General features: G+C 36.5%; 1 protein-coding gene across 1 annotated transcript in view; it reads left to right on the top strand.

Moving 5' to 3' along the window:
• Positions 1-1,938, top strand: part of LOC117170699 — a 3,072-nt gene extending 1,134 nt beyond the window's left edge. The window contains exons 4-7 of the mRNA XM_033357681.1: positions 182-617; positions 660-829; positions 923-1,223; positions 1,471-1,938. Coding sequence (XP_033213572.1) covers positions 182-617; positions 660-829; positions 923-1,223; positions 1,471-1,938 — 1,375 coding nt within the window. The remainder of the gene's footprint in view (positions 1-181; positions 618-659; positions 830-922; positions 1,224-1,470) is intronic.
• The last annotated feature ends 476 nt before the right edge of the window (positions 1,939-2,414 follow it).

Raw genomic sequence — 2,414 nt, 5'->3', positions numbered from 1 at the left:
ATTCATGCCTTAGGTCCTTTTATGGGGCCTCATGTATGAGAAACCATTTACATCCTGATTCATACAGTAAGGGAAAAAGTATTTGTTCAGTATTTAAAATTTATGGTAGTTTTTCAAAATTAATCAACCATTTAGATGTCAAAGATCATAAATGTGGATATTCAAATTGTGTTACGTGCAGAAAAGTTTGTCCAGACAACCATTTGTGCTACATAACACCAGTTGGGAATCCACGTTATAATAAAAAAGTCGCATACACTTTTTACGATTTTGAAACTCAACAGAGTGAATCTGTCGTTGGTCAGGAATCCACGAAAATTCACGTACCTAATTTGTGTGTAGCACAACAGGTATGTGATGAGTGTATGGATGATCCTGACCCAAATGTACGATGTAAATGGTGCGATATTAGACAGTATATTTTTAGTGAAGATCCGGTTTCCGAGTTTACAAAATTTGCCACGCGAAAAATGAGTCATTTCACGGAAACTTTTTTAATAGCACATAATGCTAAAGGGTTTGATGCTCAATTTATTTTGAGTCATCTCATTAAAGAGAAAGGGCTTAGAAATCCACCTGAAATTATTTTAAATGGGACTAGCATTCTTTTGGTGAAGGTAAATCAAACCCGTTTTATTGACAGCTTGAATTACCTTCAGATGCCATTAAGACAATTGCCTGAAGCTTTTGGTTTAGAAGAGGCAAAGAAGGGTACATTTCCCCATTTATTTAATACTCCCAAAAATCAAGAGTACATTGGAAAAATACCTGATGCCAAATATTTTTCACCCGATACAGTGTCTCGTGAGGCTCGGGACTCATTTTACAAGTGATACGAAGAATGTGTCACATCAGAATACAATTTTAATTTCAAAGAAGAATTGAGATCATATTGTATAAATGATGTGGATATTCTTCGTAGAGCGTGTTTGGCTTTTAGAGCATTATTTCTTAAAGTTGCCAATATCGATCCATTTATTGAGAGCATAACAATTGCATCGGCTTGCTCAAAAGTTTTCAGAAAAAATGATCTAAAAGCTGATCAAATAGGTGTACTACCAAACGGTGGTTATAGAAGGGCTAATAGACAGTCGAAAAAAGCCATCGAATGGTTATTAGCCTTAGAACGCGATTTGGACATTGAAATTACTCGTTCAGGCAGGGCACGAGAATTTAGATTGCCAGATGGATGTCTTGTCGATGGCTATTTTGAAAATAAAGAAGTAAGTACGAAAGTTGTTTACCAACTCCATGGTTGCTACTGGCATGGGTGTCCGCAATGTTATAAATTGAATCGGGATGAAAAGTTAGGTTTCAATAAAAGTTCTGAATCTCTAAATGATCGTTTTGAACGAACAAACGCTCACACTGATCGACTTCGCTCATTAGGATATGAAGTGGTCGAAAAGTGAGAGTGTTCCTTTGATAAGGAAAAAATTCAAAATGATAATTTACGCAGTTTCTTAAAAGACCACCCACTTGAATCCTCGAGATGCATTTTATGGGGGTCGAACAGGTAATACATTTTCGTATTACGAGGCTAAGGGTAAAGTGAATATATCATATCTTGATGTTTGTTCACTTTATCCATTTGTTTCAAAATATGGAAAATTTCCCATTGGTCATCCCAAAGTTTACATCGGCGATGACTGCAAAAGTTTAACCGGTGTAAACTTTGATTTATCTAATGTCGAGGGACTAGTCAAATGCAGAGTATTACCGCCTACCAATAAGTATTTACCTGTTCTGCCTGTCCGTATGCATGGTAAACTCATGTTCCCTTTGTGTAATACTTGCTGTAAAGAACAAATACAGAGCGATTGTCCACATGTAAATAACACAAATGCGCGAGAAATTGAAGGAACATGGGTTTCCGACGAGATAAAAGCTGCGATTCAAGAGGGGTATCAAATTACTGCCATTTTTGAAATTTGGTAGTATGAGACTACTCAATATAATAAGGTCACAAAAATGGCTGGTCTTTTTGTAGAATATATGAATCGATTTTTTAAACTGAAGCATGAAGCCAGCGGATACCCTGCCTATTGTACTGATGAGGCTTCGAAAAAGGCATTTATTCAAAAAATTTTTGAGTCTGAGGGTATAGCCCTGGATCCGAAAAATATGAAAAAGAATCCTGGTTTGCGATCGTTGGCGAAACTTTGCCTCAATTCATTTTGAGGGAAATTTGGTCAACGAGAAAATATGCCAAAGACTGAAATCATTCATAGTCAACAAGAATTATTGAAAATTGTTCAGAGTCCGGATAAAATTCTCAACAGTCTCTTGCCTGTAAACGATAATAGTATTTATACCTCATGGTTGTACAAATGTGAAGCTGTAAATCCATCGCCTATTACCAATGTGGTTATAGCAGCTTACACAACAGCCCAGGCACGCTTGAAGTTATTTAC

This window comes from Belonocnema kinseyi, chromosome 1 (assembly GCF_010883055.1).
Source record: "Belonocnema kinseyi isolate 2016_QV_RU_SX_M_011 chromosome 1, B_treatae_v1, whole genome shotgun sequence".
Lineage (NCBI taxonomy): Eukaryota > Metazoa > Arthropoda > Insecta > Hymenoptera > Cynipidae > Belonocnema > Belonocnema kinseyi.
Note: the sequence above shows the minus strand (reverse complement) of the source record. Positions and strands in the feature narration are given on the sequence as shown.